The following is a 21,383-nucleotide window of genomic DNA, read 5'->3' as shown; positions in this document are numbered from 1 at the left end:
AAAAAGTATTGCATTAACTTTGATTTGGGAATTGTTTAGCGCACAAGTTTAAAATGCAGATTTTTTTTCCATAGCAATTACAATGATGCATAGCCTCATTATACTGTTTGCAACGATATAAAAAGGTATTATTTTATACATCACAAATGGGTCATCTGGTAGAGTAGAACCATATGAATGCAAATGGCAATGAAACTAACACCTCTATTAACTTTCTGGTCACAAAGGTCTGTATTCCTGGATTTGAATGTTTTACCTCTTCCTAAAATATCAGAGAGTTTCAGTAACAATAGACACAGAGCAAGTTCCGTATAAAAATGTCTTCTTTGGATGATTAAAAAACATAAAAAATAAATACATTCATACATACCTTTCACATTCATTAATTTCTACTGTCACGCTCATACGTTCTCCTTTCACATACATACATTTCTACTGTCACACACATACATACTGCTTTCACATACATACATTTCTACTCTCACATTCACATTCATTCTCCTTTCACATACATACATTTCTACTCTCACATTGACATTCATTCTCCTTTCACATACATACATTTCTACTCTGACATTGACATTCATTCTCCTTTCACATACATACATTTCTACTCTCACATTGACATTCATTCTCCTTTCACATATATGTTTTACAGAAAGTGATTTATTCAACTTATTTATTGAGAATTTGGTTCAGAGAATGGGATTTAGTGTTTTAGCAGTTCAAAAAAACAATGTTAATTTGGAAGTTTGAATAGGGGACGGAGGGATTTACAGTTTTTCTCAGTTGCTTTGGTGCATTTCTCAAATCATCCTTAATATTTGCAAAGAAGTATGTGCATTCTCAAAACAATTCGTACAAAACAGCACCACACATTGGATTACCTGCAAAAGCCTGTAACTTACTCAAAATCTTTAGTTCATCTTCACAGTTACTCTTTTACTAGTGGTCTGACAAAAAATAACATTACAATATTATTGTGATATAGAAAAGAAAAAGAAATAGGGGCACAAAGGCAAAAATGCAACATTAGAAAGGCAAACACTTAGGCAGAACTTTGCTTTTGCATGCAGCACTGTATATATGCTTGCCAATTGAAGGTTCATGAGATGCAACTTTGAGCTATTTCAGAGAACTGGTTTCTCATTGGTTGATCTACATTCTCTTCATTAGTGAAAGTCAAGATTCACCTGCACAATTCATCAATTCATGGCACATTTACAAAAAGTCTAATAGAAATGTGTAGAAAATATACTTGACAGTTTATGACAACTAGATCAACCATTTAACCAGTCCTCACTGGGAGACTTGCCACAGAGACTCACTGAGCGCCACTTTATCTGCCAGGCTGATTACCCAGATTGTGTAGTTTGTTCTGATCGGACCCGCCCTAAAGGCCGCCGTCAGACAAAATACATGTGCAGGCAGTGTGGGGTGGGTCTTTGTGTTGTGCCTTGCAATGAGAGGTACCACACCATGAAACACTACAAAAAATGTCACCTGGATGGATAGGGAGTCATTATCTCTACAGTAAAAGGCCTGCTACATAAATATATATATATATTTTTTTTGTCTGCCATTTATTAGTAATGATTTACACTGTTGATTTACTATCTATTTCCCTGACCATTTAGTAGTGTACTATGTGTTCTTTTTTGTGTGTTCATGTTCTTGTGATGTGTGCGTCTTTGTCAGCTAAAAAAAAACAACCAAAAAAACATCAACAAAAACCACAAAAAAAAAACAAAAAAACTAACATTGTCTCTCGTCTTGTCTCATCATCTCACTCATGATCTGTGCCTTGCCGTGGCGAGTGAGCTTTTGAACTAAACAGGTCTTGTCTACTTGTGTTTGTGTGTCATATGAATAATATATATGTGCCCCATACATGGAATCAGAGTGCCTACTGTATGTAGTAAATGGAAAATCTCTACAGCAAAAGGCCAACCGCTACATGCATTCGGTTTGTTTCTACTATTTATTAGTAGTGATTTACACAGTTTGTTTACTACTTACTATTTACCTGAGCATTCAGTATTGTGCAATATAGCATAAAGAAGGTGAGGGACATGTTGGGGGAAAGAAGTGCTGCATTTTATCATTTAAACATGTGACTTTTCATGAAAATTCTATAATCCAAGATGGCCACCACCATATGACGTCATAATATGCAAATTAGATGGGAAAATGTAATCCCTACATAAACTTTGGGTCATCCTTAATATTTCTCTAATTTACAGAAAGTCTCTATCTTTTATCACTTTTAATATATAGCCTTTTAAAATTAAGATGTCAAAATCGAACGTTTTAGGAAAAAACCTCTGGCGCCTAAAGGGTTAATGGCTTATACGATGAACTAATGACTATGTTTTGAGGGGTAAGACTATTGCACAGAGAACTGTTCAATACATTTTGAGCAACATGGCATTAGCAACTGATAATGTAGGTAACCGCAGACAATTGTACATAATCAATTGCATGAATGTACCAAAGCAATCGCAATTTGTTCCAAAGATTGAGAAACTGCTTTTATGATGTGCACAAGTGACTAGATGATGTGGAGATTGAGAATTGAGAAGTCGTTTTGAGAATTTCATTTCTGATCTGAGAAATGCACCAAAGATAGATAGATAGATAGATAGATAGATAGATAGATAGACTGATAGATGGGTCTTTTGTGGCCTATTACAATTCCTTGATTGCCATGCCCTCTAGTGGACACATTGTTAATAAACATGTATCAAATTTTATTTGATCTAAATATTTTATTTTATCTATGTCTTTAATCTAAATATACTGAAAAATAGATATAGTTTGCATATAATCAGTTTAATCAATATTTGCAACAAATGTATGTTGCAAATACATGTCGTAAACGTTCAGGCTGCTTCGGAGGTGTAAATGTCTGTCTCTTCTGGTCACAACACGAAAATAGAAGGAAGTAGAAAAGATTATCAGAAACTGTTTATCATTTCAAATCTGAAAAGAGGCGAATGCAAATTCCCATTTTGAAATGGGAAATTAGGGGTGTGTCTTCGTTCTGTTATGGTAACTCTTCCTTCCTTATCTGTTCCTGGTAGAGACTGTTGGTCGTTGCCCTTGGGACTCGCATTTAAAAACTCTTGGAAACCTTACAGGAACTTAAAGAAGAATGTGGATATTGAAGTTCCCTCTGAACCCACGCTTCCTTGAGCTCCCACATAATAAAAAGAAGGGCATTTCCATGTTACTGGGCAGGAAGTTGTCTAGACTGTTCCCTGAATGCATCCATTAATCTACGAAAAAAAAAAAACTACAGGGTAGTGAAGGGTACTTTTTGTTTTTACCCTGAAGGAGCAAAGCAGTCCTGCTATCTTACAGGGTAAAAACCTGTCAGTCTTGAATGCATTACATCAAAACTTTAAAATCATTACAATCATGTTCAAAGGCTATAACACTGGAGTTTGAAATAGCATTACAACACCCTTTTGACATCTGAAGATTCCATTGCAAGTTGCAACAGTTTTAAATGGTTGCATCAGAATGTGAAGTTTCCGCTGATTGCATTTGCAAAGGGCTGTAACCATGTTTGTTCACATTCTGACAGGGCAAAGTGCACTTGCATTACTGTGAAAGTCAGGTCAAGGAGTTAGGTTCGGTGTCACTTCCAGTTCACTGTAAGATGTCAAAGGAATGCAAAGTATTTTGCATTTAAATAGAAATCAGAAAAAAGATGTATTCATACCTGCTTGAATTATTTTAATTGCAAATAGTGATTCATTTTAGTTCACTGATTGGGAAACAAATGTGAACAGGGAGTGTTTGTTTCCTGGTGATGGTAAACAGCGTTTCTTTATGGGCGCTTTATGTTTTCTGAAAAGAGGTGGAAGTTATCCGGGAGTAATTTCTGAGAGTTTATCATCACATGTCTGACATCAATCTGCATCAGCGATGATGAAGCAATGAGTAGCAACTCGGACTTGATTGCCCCATAAATATGTTTTTCTACTTTAAAGGGGTCATATAATGGTACATGCACTTTTACAAGTTGATTGTACTGAAATGTGTGTTGGCAGTGCCTGTACACAACCATCATAAAATGATAAAAATCCATCCAGTGTTTTTTTTTTAATTTTCTTATATGTTTCCTCCTGTCTCAAATCAAGCTGTTCGATATTGTGACGTCACAATATCGACGCCCCTCCCACGATGGCTGATTGACAGCAGCGTTTCAAACACAGACCCGCCCTCGTGAGCGAGCTGTCAATCATAGCACGCGCCGACCGGCGCGTTCATTGTTGATAGCTGGAGTGCTGAGCAGAATGGCGTCTAACGATTGTGGTGTTCTGTTCTTGGGTGTAATAACGAACACAGCAGTCATATTGATGATGTTTCTAAATCCGTACAGCTGAAGACGCAGTGGCTGAGTTTGTTTTCGAAGGGAATATTCCCCACGATCAACGTCAATGCTGTCATGTTTGCGCGAATCATTTCACCAGACTCGAGACTGCTTTACAAACGAGGGACAGTATAAAGCTGTTTTTGCTAAGAAGCTGCTCCAGAAAAAAGGATCAGTACCAACTATTCGTGTTCCTGCTGAACCTCCAGAAGAACAAGTGAGTGTAACGTTTTATTGACCTTTATATTAAAGGGACAATGTGTAGGTTTTTAGGTATTTTATTATCTAAAATTACTATTTTTATTCATAAATATGTCCTCAATGGTATACAAATACCTCTGCTAATTATCTGACTTATCCTCGTAAATGAAGAATTTATTATCTTTATATACATGGGACGGTAGGTCCACGGAGGCTTCCATGTAGTTCCGCCATCTTGAAAACTATAATAGCAGAGAGGGACAAAAAGTACTAAGCCAACGCGTTTCCACAACGCGTTTTCGTTCAGAGCCAGCGTCACGTGACTGAAGCCAGCAGAAGCGGAGGACAGGACATATGTAAGACAATTGTCACTGCCCCGGCAAGTTTAAAAGGCTGCACTGTATGGTTATTTATACACCGTTCATTCATACATATGCTGAGTCACAGGATAAGGAGTCCTCGTCGTCCAAAAAGTCCAAAATAGACCGTAAAAGGAAACGTGACCGGAGATTACAAAAAACAAGGGTTAATGTCGGGATAGCTAATGCAGGAGAAAGCTTTCAAAAGAGATGCTGAAGTTGCCTGCTTTCTTCTCGACAGGTAAGTCAATGTTACGGTCTTAACACTAGAAGTGCCAGAATTCCATAACTACTAGAACTGCCGCAAGCGGTCACATAGATTCCAAACTCTATATCTTTAATGATAAATACCCAATTGAGAGATTAATGCATTTATTGTATTAGGATATCTTTTAAAAACAAAACAACACCAAACTGTACATTTAAACAAGTTTAATTATACATTTATAAATAAATAATATCCGTAGATGTCCTGAACAAAATGACAGAGTAGCCTATGTTTTCATGCTTCCACTGTTCGATCGCGCCCGCGCCCGCACCCGCCTACACACACACACACACACACACACACACACACACACACACACATCTTGACATTGCAGCCTGTTCATTATAGCCATAATAAAATAGTCAACCTAACATATAAAAATTCCACTGCTCTGTTTATATAGTAGCCTAAGTAGCCTGGTACAATTCGTACCATTTTTGCGCATGTGAAGAGGATGATTTTTCCGTCTATATTGGAACGTGAGTGAAGTACAAAGCCTGTAATAAAGAATAGTTTACCATCCAAATACATCGCAAATGTTGAAACATTTTGATTCTAATTAGAGAGTTACGTGAGCCTAACGCAGCTTACTTTCACTTTCGATTATAAAGTATTTAATTTTGGCTTGTTTATAGTTATTTTTTCATTCTTGTTCTGTTCTGAATATCATTACATTTAAATGATTTGTTGTTGAATATGTTTTGTGTATTTTTTTTACCACATTTTATTGTTGTGTATATTGGTATAGCCTATAATAATACCGCGAAATTCAGTGCGGTCAATATGACCGTCTATGGCCGAAATATAGGTAGGCTAAATGTACATTTGTTTTTTTGCCTTATGTGTAATTTATATGAAAAACATTTTAAATGAAAATACGGACACATTGCTTGGTTGTGAACTTTATTATATAGACAGTAAAACCTTTATAGTTAAAAGTAAAACAGACTCTTTGATGAATAGCAGCTATTGAGTAAAGCAGAGAAGGCCCTAAAAACAAGGTTGTAAGTTTTGTTTGTTCAAAACTGTAACATTCGTTTGTTCGTTGTGTCAAGTTGCAGTTTGTTTGAAATAACAAACCAGTTCACCCAAAGGAAAACTCGAAGTGCTATTATAAGACATCCTGTCATAGCTTTTTGGTACATAACGGCTACCATAGATGCAACACGCATTTGAAAATGTGAGGCGCTGGAGAGCACTATTTGTTTGAATGCAAAATACTATTTCACCGCTAGATGGGAGAAATTCCTACACAATGTCCCTTTAATCTTTGCAAATAGCTTGCACGCTTCATGATGAATGTGGCTATTTTTACACTCAGGGTACATTATGGCATGTTTTCTATGTACGACGTTCTCAATATAATTCATAATCCCACGTTTATAATGAACAACGCGTTATGGTTTTTGTATTATTATTTTAAACGATGTACGCACAGAACAGAGGGGCGGGGTTATCATTATCTCATTATCATTTAAAGACACATGCACTTAAACGTCGTGCTGAAAACAGAGCTGTTTTTGACCAGGTAAAATGAGTGTTTTCTTACAATACTAATGAGAATTTTTAATTAAAGTATATTACAAACTTTTAATTTAGACCCTAAAGAATCATATTAGCTTGTACAAAAATGACATTATATGACCCCTTTAAGGGATGAGCACAAACATAAGAATGACTCGAGTTCAAACTGAACTGGAGCATAGCAAATAAAAAGGCCAAAAGGGATGGTTTTTATTGTGGATCACGGAAAGGGTGGCGTGCAAAGTGACGATGGCACGAAGGTTTTTAATTTAGGTTTTCAACAGATTATCTATGGCCATATAAGATTTTATATTTAACTCACCTTTGACTCTGGCAGAGAACATCAACCTTGGGAGTTGGAACCTTGTTTTTATTTAGTTATTTAGTGCCATATTCACATTAAAGGCTATTTTTGTTTTCTTCTTTTAATTTTATATTTGGTAGAATTTCTACAACATTGCCTGGTTGCATCTTGTATTTGTTATTGATAAGCAATGAAAGGTATGCAGTCTTTGTTAATGTGTCATGCTAAGTTACTCCCTCTCAAAGAGAAATGTTTAAAAGGTACTTTTAGTTCCTGTACAACCACGTTTCTTTTTTTCGTCTAGAAAAATTGTTTTTGAAAACGAACCAATTATTTAAATTTCTGAATAATTCCTGCATTTTTCCCCAGAAAGGGAGTTACCAAAACTCAGGTATGTTCCAGGGAATTTCAGAAGACTTTTTCTAGAAGCCTTCCGATGCCATCCTCATCTTTAATCAATTACAAATCATAATACGCGTTTGCCTTGTATGAAACCACTCACTTCAACAGAAATAATTAAAGAATTAAAATCAGCAGAAAATGCTGAATCACTGCTCTCGGGCTGCATGAACTTGATCACCTCAAGGGTTTACAGTCAGCATGTTTCTCAGGTTATACTTGTGCGGACTTGCCCTCCAGTAAATATCTCAACACCACAACTGCTTTTTGAACACCACAAGTACATTTTAAGTAACAAGGTGTTGCCTCTTCTGATGCAATCAGGTTGATTTAATCTTATTTAAGCACATTTGACCTCAATAAAACCAGCAAAGCATGACTCAAATGCAAGTGGTATCTTTTTTTTATTAATAAAGTATCAAAAACAAACAACAGACAGTCAAAATGAAGCCATCATTTATATAAATATGCAATTGAATGTTACAGCCCATTATCTTCTCAATCATGACTTCTGGTAGCAAGTGCACTTGAACTCTTTGACGTGGACAGAAATGACGTGATGGATAAAACCTGGTATAACCACAAATAGAAAGCATAGCTTTGTTTTCATTGCACATTTAATGTCAGTAGTACCACATTTTGTGGCATGCCTATTTGAACAACCTAAAATAAAAGGAAAAAGCTACCTGACGCCTGCGTCACTTAACCTTCCAGTACATGACAGAACATACATTTAGACTATAGTCAAAAAACAAGAGGCAGAAGTTTGTGAAAAAATTAGGGAGTTTCCTCCATTTGGTAGAAATGGAGTGATTTTTAAAACATTTCTAACACCTTTCTGTAATATTAGGCAATGCAGTCACAGGGCCTGATCAGATGTCTTGTGGTATGTGTTTCTTCACTAACAACATGGCGTGACATTAAAAGTGCTTGACACATGATCCGGGAACATAGCCAGACAATTATTAAGAGCTTTACGTTGAATATTTCAAGCTTTTTTTTTTCTTTTTTTTCATTTAGGATAAGCTTAGCTAACAATAATATTCTAAGAACGTTTTGCTAACATTCCCATTAAGTTATGAAAACGGAATTTATGAATGTTCTCTGAAACTTTAAAACGTCAAAAAAAAAAAAAAAAAATCTCACCTTTTTTTGGTTATGCAAGAATTAAGGGAATGTTCCATTTAAACATTTTTGCAAACATTGGAACGTTACCTCTGAATGTTCTCTGAAACTTTAAAACGTCCAATTTTTCTGTCTTGGTTATGCAAACGTTCCATTTAAACATTTTTGCAAACATTATGAGAATGTCACTTTTGAATGTTCTCTGATTGTTCTAAAACAAGTAGTAGCTAGTAACATAAAAAAAAAAAAAGTTAATAACAGAAAAAGATGTTGCATGAACAATGTATTAATAACGTTTTGAAAAACCACATAACTTTGAAGGAACATTCTATTAATGTTACTGGAAGAACATTTGCTCATAACTTTAAGAGAACCTTGTCAGAACGTTCTGAGACCGTTCCCTGTTAGCTGGGAGTGTAGAGGTTTGTGCATCTAGACAATAACAACACACAGCTACAGTATACATCAGAAAATAAGTATGTCCTTGCTAAAAGCACAAAAACACTTTCTTTTTTCTTTTTCTTACAGTGGGCTGATAAATGCAGACCCAACTGCTCACAGCATTGTAACAACAATATAGTCAGATGGTTGAGGTGATAGACAGGCTTTCAGTGGTGAAAGGTAGAGACTTCCTTGTAAGTGGTGTCTCAAAGTCCACTCATCGTCGACTTCCCTGTTATTTTATCTGTTTTAGCATGAGTTTCCTGTAATATTTATAGCCCAAGTCCTGAGAGATTAGTAGCAGCTTGAAATACTTCACATGGCATGTTATGTGGACACTTAACAAGACAGAGGCCACAGATACATGTAACTAAACAACTTCATTCCTCACCCTGTATGTCTGCCAAAAAAATGAAAAAGATACACACAAATCACTAGGTTCCCCCCCTCACTAGAATAGTACTTGCTGTCAAACACACCGCCAGGGTTTCATTTAACCAACAAGCCGATAAATAAACAGAATCATGTTGTTCTAGCATCAACATGACATCAAGCTTTGGTGCATACAAAAAGCATATCATGTTAAACATACATTTACGAACACGTTTAAATAAGAGAAAAACGCATCAGACGTCCTTCAACACTTTAGTGCTTTAACAGTCTCTTTCTTTCAGTGTACATCAGACCGACCTTGAGTGGCATCGTGGCAGGCACCCGTGTTTTAGTCCTTTATAACGTGGGTGAACCTTCCAGTGTTACTTGGCGAGGACTGCGGATTAGCCATTAGCTTCTTGCCTGTACAGTTTGTGATTCAGAGATGCCCACAGCTAGTTGGTATCGCGGTGTGTGTTGGTCCACTTATGGTTAGATTCAGACCCTGCAGGGTGGTCTCTTTGATTTGCTGGATGAAGAGCTTCCTTTCATCTTCAGGGGTCTGGCCGTTCTGAGCGCGGACAATACAGGTGGGCCTGTGCAGGTTGAGCATGTAAACTAGCTGCTGCTTTTGGTTCTTCAGCTCCTCAATCTGGGCTTTCAACTCGGCATTGATGGACTCCAGCTTCTCGGACTCCTGAATCAAAAAAAAAAAAGCCATTCATTAAATATAAATGAGTCTAAAATGTTTGTAATATTTTATATATATATATATATACACACATTTAATAAATATATCTAAATATCTTAATATTAATGTAATAAATTATATTAATTATGTAAATGTATTATATATATAATATATATATTTAAAATAATTATATTCAATTGATTAATATTAATGTAATCAATTATATTATATAATTATATATATATATATATACTGTATATAAAGAGAAAATAACAAAGACTACCTTTTGTAAATGATCAGTTTTCTCCTTTTTCTTGTTTCGGCATTTTGCTGCTGCAACTTTGTTTCTTTCCCTCCTTCTTTTTCTTCGTTCAATCTCCTCTGGAGTGGCCTAAAATGAAAATATTCATCACATACATTAAAAACATACGCCCACATTGTGTAATGAATATGGATTTTATGAAAAGATCTAATGATTCTGAATTAGGTCCACATGTGGATGAACAATGAATTGTGCAAGCATGGCTTTTCTACGTGTGTGTTACTCAATATAACCAATGTGAAATACAAGAAATTACATTCATTTTAAATGTTATAACTGTAAATGAGTCATTCTTACCACTCGCTTCATTACAGGTTGTTCAGTGGGTCGTTCGCTGTTCATACACGCTCGATCGGTGGTCGAGGTGCTCATGCCGTTGGACATGCGTTTGTTCTGGATGGCGTAACGCAGCTCCTCTTTCACTAACGGAGTGAAGTTGGTGAAGTCGTCTAGTGTGAGAGAGCCTGGCGGGGAGAGGCAGGGAACCAAAGCCGATGCACTGATCTCCAAGGAACCCAAACCAGGATGCTGAAGCATCATTCCGAAATCTATGACATATGAAGCAAGATTTAAGTCATGGTCTTAATCAGGAAAGATAATATCAAAGGTTTTGTAGTCAGTAACAAACTATCAAACTTCTCTAAAAAATATTAGACTACCAACTTAACTGTAAAAAAGTTAGTTGGTAAAATAGTTAGAATGTAAAAAACTATTGAATGATTAACTGTATTTTTTTTTTTTTTATAAATACATGTAATTGCACTGTAAAATATTGTAAAAATGTATTCTAGAAATAAAAAGTATGAATTTATATAATTGTATTAAATATATTTATACATTTATTATTTCAATATATTATTTACAATAGAAAAATATATTTAACAAGTCCATAAATATACTCTTAAAGTAAAATACTGTTATGATTTAGTGAGAAAGGGGTATTCCCAGACTCTCACATTTAGTTCATTTACATTTAGGTGCTTTTTGTTTGTAAATCTATGCTCTGTCTTATTATTATTATATTATAAGGCCACAGTTGCTACAGAGGCAAATTTTCATCAAAGTGAAGTTCATTAAAGCCTTATATTGTAGGCTATCACATATTCTCTTATTCTCAGTAGCCTACATTTACAATGGCGAACAGATTCGAATAGCTCAAACAAGTTAGTAATTTAACACAGTATAATTTAACGACATGTACACAGAAAGTGTAACAGTAATGCTTTTAACATCACATTATTTTTAAAGGGTTTCTTTTAGGTTCTGGCAACCACAGTTGTCAATATTTTACCGTATTTTTACAGTCACAGTAACGTAGTAGATTTAGCGTAGTCAATATAGCCTATCACACTTTCTTTATGTTATTAGTTATTCTTTAGTTATGCGACTACATTAAATTACCATACTCAAATGTTTTGTAAAATATATGCTCTAATTATATACATAGCAGTTCTACAATCATAATCAGCATAGGCTAATCCTGTAAAATCATCATCTTTAACTGTTAAATAAACTCTAATCCGGTGACACTGTAGCCTAAGTGTTGATCGCTAATGTAGGCTAAACTGTTATTTTTTGTAAACAATAAAAAAATAAAAAAATTCACAGTTGGCTATAAAGATTCGCCAACAGAATATCATAATCAGTTATTATACAAATATTACAACACGAGTTACTGCAGCGCAGTTCCGCACGTTTTGCAACTACTCTTGAGAACAAGATAACTTAGATTATAAGATAAAAAATAATTAATTAAATATAAATACATATAGTAAAATATAAGATAACGTTTTGAATAGCTATTATAAACAATCGCTAGACCCAAAAACACAATTATATTGAATTCAGTCACCGGCTTAGTTGATTTGTTACAACATAGCCTCGACATTTTCCAGAGTGTGTTCTAGAGCAGGTACAACAAAAAACCCATAAATAACAAGTGAAACAATGTTGTCACTCACCTTGTTTTTGGCTGAATAAAACGCGCGTGTTGTGATGCTCTCCACCGGCTCGAGTGTTCTCGCTCTCAGCTGGTAAAGTTACTGTTGTCGCCCGGCTCGTTGCATCACCCCTTTTAATGGCTGGAGGACGTGAACTACTACTAGGAGGCGGGGCGAGTGACGTCACCCTATTTATAGTATCAGGGAAGCTGTCTTTGCGATGATGCAATGCAGGCAACCCTTCTGCGCGCACCATAACTGGGCATGCTCAGCCCCCCGCCCTGTCTGTACAATGGAGTAATCGAAATCGTAGCAGGATGACATGTTAACCTAATGAGCAAATAAAGACATACCCGTATAATGACATGGGATCTCTGGTATGCTCTAATGTCATGTACTGAATAGTTATGAAAAAAAGAAGAAAAAAAAAGACTTGGGAGAGGGGAGATTGACTGGCTAGTTGGTCAGAATGAGACCAGAAAAGCCTTCTCACTCTGTTAAACACACGCTCTTTTGTCTGTTAATGGAGAATTGTATGAAGATGGAGAGTTGATCCCAAGGTCAGTGTATCGCTGTGTTTTATAGTCCATCAATGAACATTATCATTTGGGTTTGTGTACGGCAGTAAACATGTTTTCACCAGTTAACACGTTCGTGTTCAACCATTTAACTTGTCCTAGTAATGCCGCGTTCCAGGCAACCTGTAACCCGTGTTTTTCCAACTCGTAACTGGGAGTACATCGATCTAGTACGAGTTCACGGGTGGGAAGTCACGGGTTTTACTGCCGTTCCAGTGCACTTTCACGGGTATAAGGTTGGAAAAACACGGGTTACAGGTTGCCTGGAACGCAGCATAATTTCTGTGATTTATAGGCTACTGAATTTTTAGCGGTTGATTCATGTTATTTTTCTTCATTAAATTCGTGGATTGAAAAGGTGTAATTATCAGTGAAACTTTGGCACCACTTCGAATTTACAAAGAACAAACGTTTCAGTTTAAATGAGTTGACATTTTACAGTGTGTCCAACTTTTAAAATATAATTCAAGGTTGTATATAAACCTGGCTTTATTTTGATTGTTGTGAACCTCTTCTAATGTCCTGTTTTATCTGTGGGTTAATCAATGCTGAACACAAAAGAAGATATTTTGAAGAATATGGGTAACTAACACTTGATGGATCCCATTGACTTCTATAGTATGGGGAAAAAATACTATGGAAGTCAATGTTTGGTTACATCATCAGCTGTTTGGTTACCAACATTCTTCAAAATATCTTCTTTTGTAGAAATGAAGAAATTCATACAGGTTTGAAACAACTTGAGGGTGAGTAAATGAGAACAGAATTTTCATTTTTGAGTGAACTATCCCTTTAAGCTAGTGGAAATGTTGTTTATGTTCAGTTAAAGCTGCATTTTATTTAATTGTTAATACAGATGTAGTTGTTTTAGAACAGATATGCATATTATGTAGGCTATGTAATATTAGAATAAATTATATATATAAAAAAACACAACATCTACAAAACATGTGACTGAAATAATCATATAAAGAAAAAAAGTGCTGAAATAAACATTAGAGCTCATAGCGTTTGTCTGTTTATTTTGAGTTGTGGATGGATATTCAACGGAATAATTTCGGAGTGATTTTAGGGAGTGGGCAGTCTGTCTGCATTCCTCTCCTGGACGTGAAGCGCAGCTTTCTTGCTCTGGTTGGGTCATTACCCACCCCAGTACATGCTCTTACAGAGTTCTAGAAATTTCCAGTGATCTCCTTTTACCAGTCCTGATGCAATCACTACTAAAAACACTCCCTTATTAAATACAATTGTGCTTGAAAACAAAATAATGTTACCATGGAGCTGTGTCTAAACCTGACACAAAGTCAAAACATGGCAATATTTATTTTTCCCAAGATAAATTATGACTGTCTGGCTCAAAAACTATGTTCTCCGAATTAATGAATCTGGGTAATGAAGGAGTTCCATTTGACTCATATTTTAACATTAAGTGCATTTGCTGTTGATGTTGTTTTGACATCCATCGATATATAAAGATATTTGTTGATTTATGTTTTTGAAGTACCAAAGAATTCTATTCAGCATTTGATGTGGTTTATTTTTCCGTATTTGCATCTTGCAAAGGCTCAAAAACATACTTTAAAAATGAAGTAGCCTACTATTTTATAATGAAGTACCTCAAAAAGTACATGGACAGATAAGCAGTATTTATGAATCTTTTTAAATCCAAACCAAATAGGATTTTTATACGTTACAATTTTTTCAAGCTTGTTTTTTTAGAAAAAGAAGTTTGTTGGGTTTAAAAACAATAAATGTACTGTTCAATATTAGGATAAACAGCATTGGAATGCTTTCTTTTCAAAACAACATGTCCATATAATGTAATCTGTGGTTATTCTGTTAAACAGCTGTGTGAAGGGGAACTGACTTTATACATTCACTATCACCTTGACGCCATTTGGTTAGAAAAGGGAAGTTAGTTCTGAGAAAATGTCTCATATCAATTGTTTTCAGATGCAGTATGATTTGATTTTATGTTGCTCAATGCAGTGAAATTCATACATTATTAAACGTGGCTTATGTGTCCAAATGTTTCTAAATAAATGTTGATGTATGTTTGATATATGTCAGATAATTACAGACATAATATCCTATGAAATGTATTAATTTGATGTGTGTGTATTCAATTTTTAAATTGATTTAAATTTTTAAGTACAATCAACTCGAATGTTTGCAATTTCAACTTAAATTACATTAAACTGACTTAAATAGTTGAATCTTGTATAACTTGTAAAAAAGTTGAAAACTGCTTAACTTTGATGAGTTAAAACAATGTAAAAACTTATGTTGTCATAACTTATTAATAAAATAATTTTTTAAGAGTGTAAGTGTAAACCAAAATCACAATAACAACAGGTGCTGCTGAAACTAAAATGGTGCTTGTGATCAAATGCGTCCATAATTAAATATTTTAAAGAGTCACTCCACAATATACAAATTATTGAGATAGATCATGCGGGCATGTGTGGACTTTTCCGAATGATCTATATCTATAACCTTACACAGAGCTTAATATAGAAGTATTCACCATCTTATCATCTCTTTATCATATCTGGCAGGGCAGAGTCACGTCATAGAGTTCTGCTTACGCTCCATCGTATAAAGTCAAACAGGTGTTTAAAGGCCTGTGGCCATTTTGTGTCTGCGACATGGATACAGCTGTTATGATGTCAATTGACCTGTTAGCTATTAATACACTGTGAAGTTTCAGTAGAAGGGATTTCACTCTTCCATCTGCTGTAACTTGTTGATTGTTGTCTTGTTGATCTCCAAAAATGTGAAAAGTTTGAGTAAAAGAAAAGGCATTTGTACAAATTGTGTTTAAGATGAAGGTCCTCGAACAATGGACGTGAAGAGCAATTTACAGTCATTTTTCTTTCAGTTTTGTTTTTATGACACATCCACTCAAACTACAGGTCTGAGTCTAATCAGTTTTTTGATAAGAATTCTTATCAAAATTCTGTTAACAGTCACATTTTTAAAGGAAGTAATTTGTGTGTTTGCATTTATTTAATCATTTAAAAGAGTATAAACCATCATTAAACCACATTAGAAAAACTTTATGAACATTTTACATGTGGGTTATAAATATGATTATAATAATGTTGCATATATCTTTCATTTAATATATTTAATTAAATATATTTAGATCTTCACAATCAGCATTATAATCATCATCATTACCATTTAAATATATAATATGTCCTAATTATATCTAGTCTCTCTGTGCCATTTATGTACTAATTTCTACACACACACACACACACACACACACACACACACACACACACACACACACACACACACACACACATATATATATATATATATATATATATACGTTCCAAATTATTTGTATTGCAGAAATTACACACACACACACATATATGTATTCTTTCTTCTCCTTCCAATTCTTTCTTCTCTGTTCCAACTTACAACAGTTTTGAAACAACTTGAGAGCAAGTAAATGATGACAGAATTTTCCTTTTTGGGTAAACTATCCCTTTAATAACACCAAGTTCAGACAAGAATAGGCCTAATAGGCGTAATTTGTGTGTGTGTGTGGGGGGGGTGTGGGGGGTGGGGGGGTGTGGGGGGGAAGATAACCCCCCCAATATTTAAATCTATGCATTACAACCCCCCCAGTATTTATACCATGATCACATGAAAAGGAGGCATACCCAAACCTCAACCCCTCCAATGTTCAAACCAAATCTACGCCCTTGCCTATAGTTTGTTCATGTAACAGTCAGATTATGTTAATATTTCATATACTTTTATTTATTATTTATTTCTAACACCAGGTGATGTGTCCTTTGTGTCACAGACACAGGTTAAGTGGCGCACAAAGCACTTTCATAAGAAGCACAGAGTGCGCATTGTTTCTTTAACACTAGCCTACTCGAGTATTCTCGCCAGGGGAGAATACGTCATCCTTCCGGGAAGTTGAGACTACAGTAATCCTGAGACTGTCCGTTCGTTGTTTTCTAGGCTTGGAGGTGAGAAGTCATATCACCCTTTTCCCAAAAACACCACGCGTTAGAAACGAAACCTAGCTACATTGCTGGAATAATGAAAGGTCGGGATCGATATTCTGATTTGCACTTTCGGTCTGACACATCGCATTCCAGTCAAACGTTAGTCATCGAGAATGCCCGATGGTTTCTCTCTCTAGATGCTATTAAACTTACAAATCTAATGAACGAGTACAGTATATATAGTATATAGTAGTAAAGGCTAGTATACTATGTAGTACACGCACACAAGGTAAACACATACAAACATCCTAGTTAAGCTACTACAGTAAAACAGTGGTAGCCTGGTATTATTGTCATCAAACCACATATTATTAGGCCATATTTAAATTTTACAATTCCAACAATAACTGTGTTAACTATGCTATTTTGGTGAAAGTAAGTATAGTAGCCTACAGTATAGTAAAGGTTTAATGTATTTGCCTCGCTCTTTAGATTTATACATCAACAGACTGCAGTTTCAGAATAATATAATCAAAAATATATAAATCCATATTCAAACATATTGAACGGTATCCAATTTTTTTTTGCCTATATATTACATTGAAACAAAAAAGAAATAGTGTTTTTCATATAGCATTTATAATGTGGCAAGATGTGGTGATGCACATTAAACTCTGGTTTAGATTTTGTTTATTCCAGAGCTAATAACAAATATTTACACGTAAATAAATGTAGTGCTATTTGTGGACCAAACCCTAGATCAGTGATTCTCAACGGGTGTGTCGTGACCCAAAAATTGGTCACAGGTCTGATAATATTTGTCCCCGTGTTTATTCTGTGTCACACTTTTGCTGTTGTTTATGTGTTGCTTATGTATGGCTATGCAGTGCATGGTCACTTTAAAAAATGTGTGATTTTTAGACATTTGATATAGATACTGATTATATATCAAAGCTAAATTTTCAGCATAATTACTCCAGTATTCAGTGTCACATGATTCAGAAATCACTCTTATATGCTGATTTAGTGCTCAATTTTTTTTTTTTTTCATGATTCTTTGATAAATAGAAAGTTTAAAAGAACAGCATTTATAAGAAATAGAATTATTTTGTAACATTATAAATATCCTTACTGTCAATTGAATCAGTTTAATGTGTCCTTTATGAATTAACTTGATAATGATATATAAATGATAGTGTATCACGGTTTCCACAGCACAACTGTTTTTAACATTGATGATAATAATAAGAAATGGTTCTTGAGCACCAAATCAGCATATTAGAATGATTTGATAATGGATAACATCAAAAAGGTGAATTGTCTTAAATGACTCAGCAGCAACGGGGCCAAAATATTCATAGCATCACTTGCTCAGTATAAATGTTGACACTGCTTTCTCTAAATAATGGTTTATATAGCTTTCCTTTTACATATGTGACATAGACAGCTGTAGGACTCATAGTTATTTATAAAGTCCCAGTTAACTCAGTGCTACCTTCACACTGCTCTAACCCCGCTACACGCACCAGAGCACTGTTTACATGTTTACACTGGCTGTGTCCATAGTGACGGACTCCCGCCCAAAGGACTTTCGTCGCAGACAGGCGAAGTAGGGAAAGCCAGGATTCCCATCCCTGTCAAGGGCCGTGACCTCATTTCTCACTCCAGCAGGCCTCCTAGGGTTTGTTATTTCTGTCATACGTGCAAACAGCATGTAGGATGGGCGCAAATACCTAAAGGTCATTCCCCACTAAACCATAAATGCCTTGCGTAATTCAAAAGGAAACCAAACTGAATCACGCTCAGAACGTAGTACTAATAGTAATGAAACAGTAACGTAGTAGTAATGAAACACATTTAGCGAAGACTTCCTCTTTTCCCGGGCCACTTGTTTTCCTTTCTTCGGTTTCTGGATTACATTTTACAACGAAACTTCTTTTTATGGTAATGTAAACGTGCTGTACTATCTGCTTCCTGCAGATGTGAAAGTAAAATGCTGCTCTACATATTTCGCAGTTCTGTGACTAAGGAAGTTTCTAGGATTTTTTTCTTTTGCTCTCATTCCACATCCACTCAGCATCCGAGCAATACCTCAGGCAAACCTCAATTTCATCATTCATTTCCCATTCCCCACTTCTTCAATTTGCTGTAAATTCTAAGAACTGCGTTAATTGGGACTCTTGGCTTCTTACTGGCACATAGAATGCAACAACCTCTAATTTCTGGTATTTTATTTCAAGCAGGGAATTGAAGCAACACAGGCCTCCTATAAAAAATAAACACACTGCACTTAGTCTTTAAGGACCACGTCATATTTAAGAAGTCATGTGACTGCCTGTAAAGGATCTTCCAGTGATATAAAATTGATATGGTGAGCACAGAGCTGTGAGAGAGGCTTCATCCAATCAGCTTGCTAAGGTGAGATGACATCATCTCACTGCTCTGTGGTGTGACTACAGAGCATTGCTTCATATAGGATTAATAGTTAATGATAATCCCTTGAGATCAGCCAATCAGAGCGGAGGAGAAGGACATGGTCAGGACATGTCCACAACCATCAATTCAGTGCAGGACTGGAGCCAAATCACTACTTGTGATACCTGTGATATCTACATAATAATAGTCTGTTATAAATATATACAGTGTGTATATATATATATGTGTGTATATATATGTATATATACATATATATATATATATATATATACATATATATATATATATATATATATATATAGGTATATATACATATATATATATATATATGTATATATATATGTATATATATACACACACATATGTGTATATATATATATATATATATATAGACACACATATATATGTATATATACATATAATATCTTAATCAAGGTTGTACATGCTTATTTTTTACAAGAGCTTCAGCACAGGTGACATGATATCAAGGACAAAGATTTCTAATATGTCTTTAAAAATGTTTAATCTGAAATTTCAAACCATAATAATATTCTATATTGATTATTAATCAGCACATATTGTTTTCAAACCTGCTTATGTCATAAACCACAATTTGGTTGAATAATAACTTGCACAAGCTCATGTGATGATGAGTTCAGTGTTTTGCAGTCTGACATCAGGATGAGTCAGAGAGTAACAGGACTCTGGAAATGCAGGTAGAGGCAGATGAGTCATAATCTTACAGACCAGCAGCAAAACAAAACATCCTGCATTTCCTTATTATTATATAAAATAGAAATGCAAAGGTACGTATGATTATGCACGTTCACAATGTCTTTAACTGTTTAACTGATTATTTATATTTATATCAGGTGCAGTGAAGTGACTGAATTAGAGGTACACTTAACCTTTATTAAGGGGAGTTTTGCATTTTAAAATATTATGTTTAATATCATGTACACTCACATGGAACTCCAGTCATATGAATAACTTAATAGATGATTTATTTGACATTTTTACATGTTGCAATCACATGACGAAAAGGTATTGTTGGTGCATTTAAGTTCAAGTGAGTTTATTTGGGGGGAAGACTATTGGGCTATTTCATATTTCTTTCCCCCTTCATTTACTGACAAACATATGAAGATTTTCTTAACACTACTGCACCACAATGAAGTGCACAGGATGTGCATTAGATGTGTAAATTATGTTTTATCATGGATTTATGGGAAGTTTGGTTGCAAAAGCCAGGGGGTCAAAATGAGTCATGGGAGTCTGTAGAAATGCGTGTTTTTAAAAACTGTTTGAAAATTGTACAAATAAAAAAAAAAAGATTATATATATATGTATGTATGTGTATATATATATATATATATATATATATATATATATATATATATGTGTGTGTGTGTGTGTATATATATATTTAATATATATATTCAAAAGTAACTGTTTTCAAACAGGTATAAAACACTCATCCCATTCTTAAATATCATTTTATATTCTTTGTCTGGCACTGTAAAAAAACCCCAAAAAAAACATTTTACCAAATGTTATATAAATGTTTGAGTATTTTATTCACAAGACGTGACCAAAAACGTATAGCCTTAGAGAGCACTTTAAAAACCATAAATGAACCATAAATTGCTCAGTCCTGGAGTATTATGTTGGCTATGTTATTCAATCATTTAATGATTACAAGAAGATATTTCCATTATATTCCTGGACTTGATGTAAACAGTTTCGGTAAAAAAGGTCACGGGGCAGAACCAAAGACCCAAGTCATGTGATGAAGGGGAATTTCCTGTTTGCTGGTGCAAAACAAAGAGCACGCTGAGCACAGCGAGTCATGTGACTGGAGGTGCTACATGTGGAGCGTGCAGTGGAAAACACCCACATAGTTATTCAGCACATTCAAGCGGCTTATGCAACAATGAGCCTATTTTGCTCTTTACTCTATATATAGCTCATCCCTTGTCAAACAAACTGTCAGAAGCATTAAACCAGTGCAGTTTCAGTTGTCCCATAATCATTGGCGGATTGACGTCATATTTTTATAACCTTT

At 34.9% G+C, this 21,383-nt stretch overlaps 1 protein-coding gene across 1 annotated transcript; it reads right to left on the bottom strand.

The window, feature by feature from the left end:
* Positions 1–7,816: 7,816 nt before the first annotated feature.
* atf3 (activating transcription factor 3) lies at positions 7,817–12,449 on the bottom strand. Its single transcript, XM_084090320.1, has 4 exons — positions 12,349–12,449; positions 10,685–10,935; positions 10,349–10,456; positions 7,817–10,071 (listed from the first exon to the last, which is right to left on the bottom strand). Exons 2-4 carry the CDS (start codon positions 10,925–10,927, stop codon positions 9,814–9,816), a joined length of 609 nt encoding a protein of 202 aa, XP_083946446.1. The 5' UTR covers positions 10,928–10,935; positions 12,349–12,449; the 3' UTR covers positions 7,817–9,813.
* Between the last annotated feature and the right edge of the window lie 8,934 nt (positions 12,450–21,383).

The sequence above is a fragment of the Abramis brama genome, assembly GCF_963993115.1.
Source record: "Abramis brama genome assembly, chromosome: 18".
Classification (NCBI taxonomy): Eukaryota; Metazoa; Chordata; class Actinopteri; order Cypriniformes; family Leuciscidae; genus Abramis; species Abramis brama.
Note: the sequence above shows the minus strand (reverse complement) of the source record. Positions and strands in the feature narration are given on the sequence as shown.

Excerpts from the sequence above, each read along its gene's own strand:
- atf3 (XM_084090320.1), bottom strand. The coding sequence starts at position 10,927 with ATGATGCTTCAGCATCCTGGTTTGGGTTCCTTGGAGATCAGTGCATCG. Across the intron at positions 10,457-10,684 it reads AACCTGTAATGAAGCGAGTG|GCCACTCCAGAGGAGATTGA; the intron begins GTAAGAATGACT and ends TTTTCATTTTAG. Across the intron at positions 10,072-10,348 it reads AAACTGATCATTTACAAAAG|GAGTCCGAGAAGCTGGAGTC; the intron begins GTAGTCTTTGTT and ends TTTTTGATTCAG.